Source organism: Branchiostoma floridae, chromosome 2 (assembly GCF_000003815.2).
Source record: "Branchiostoma floridae strain S238N-H82 chromosome 2, Bfl_VNyyK, whole genome shotgun sequence".
Taxonomy (NCBI): domain Eukaryota; kingdom Metazoa; phylum Chordata; class Leptocardii; order Amphioxiformes; family Branchiostomatidae; genus Branchiostoma; species Branchiostoma floridae.
This window is the reverse complement of record NC_049980.1, coordinates 24,008,819-24,009,448: the sequence shown is the minus strand read 5'-3', so window position 1 is coordinate 24,009,448 and position 630 is coordinate 24,008,819. Positions and strand designations below refer to the sequence as shown.

The 630-nt window shown below is 37.0% G+C and overlaps 1 protein-coding gene across 1 annotated transcript in view; it reads left to right on the top strand.

Moving 5' to 3' along the window:
- Positions 1 to 630, top strand: part of LOC118409083 (regulator of G-protein signaling 22-like) — a gene marked incomplete in the record, with an annotated part of 20,155 nt that overhangs the window by 18,902 nt on the left and 623 nt on the right. Inside the window, 1 exon segment of the mRNA XM_035809948.1 lies at positions 316 to 424. Within this exon segment, the coding sequence (XP_035665841.1) occupies positions 316 to 424 (109 nt within the window).

Genomic DNA, 630 nt, shown 5'->3' with positions numbered 1-630 from the left:
TACTGTTTCATCTTCCTTTATGCATTACATTGTATGTAATGAAAACAGTCTTATGTTTTATACATATAAATGCTAGATTTTTAGCAATATCATAGCTCTGTATGTTTTTGTAAATGATAAATATAGTGGTGACATAAATGGTAGCAGAGACTGTTATCCTTAAATGCTTTGTACCCTTCTTAACCATCAACACTACAGGTAATGATTTTTTTAATAGTATGGGTACTTCATTTAGCCCTTATGGGCAAGAATATGCAAATAAAGATCATTATGTTTTTTGGGGAACTAACTCCATGACTTGTGTTTGTTGAACAGGTGACCTGGTCCTATGGGAACTACATGGCAGCTCTGGAGCGAGAAGAACAGATGAACAAACTGCCTGACATGGACAATGTCTCCCTCAGCACACTCAGTGATCTGTCAGGTGGGAATGACTGTTCCAATAGATTCTTTACCTATGATACATCTTCTCTGACTCATAAATCTCTCTAAGGGTAAAAAAAATCATGGGTACACTATTGACAATTTCTGTTCCATTTGTGTCCTTTGGTGTTTTGTTCTTCCCTCAAAGCTCTCACCTGTCCCTGAAAAGGACTGTGAACTTTTGTCCTCATCATCGTAGAATGCATG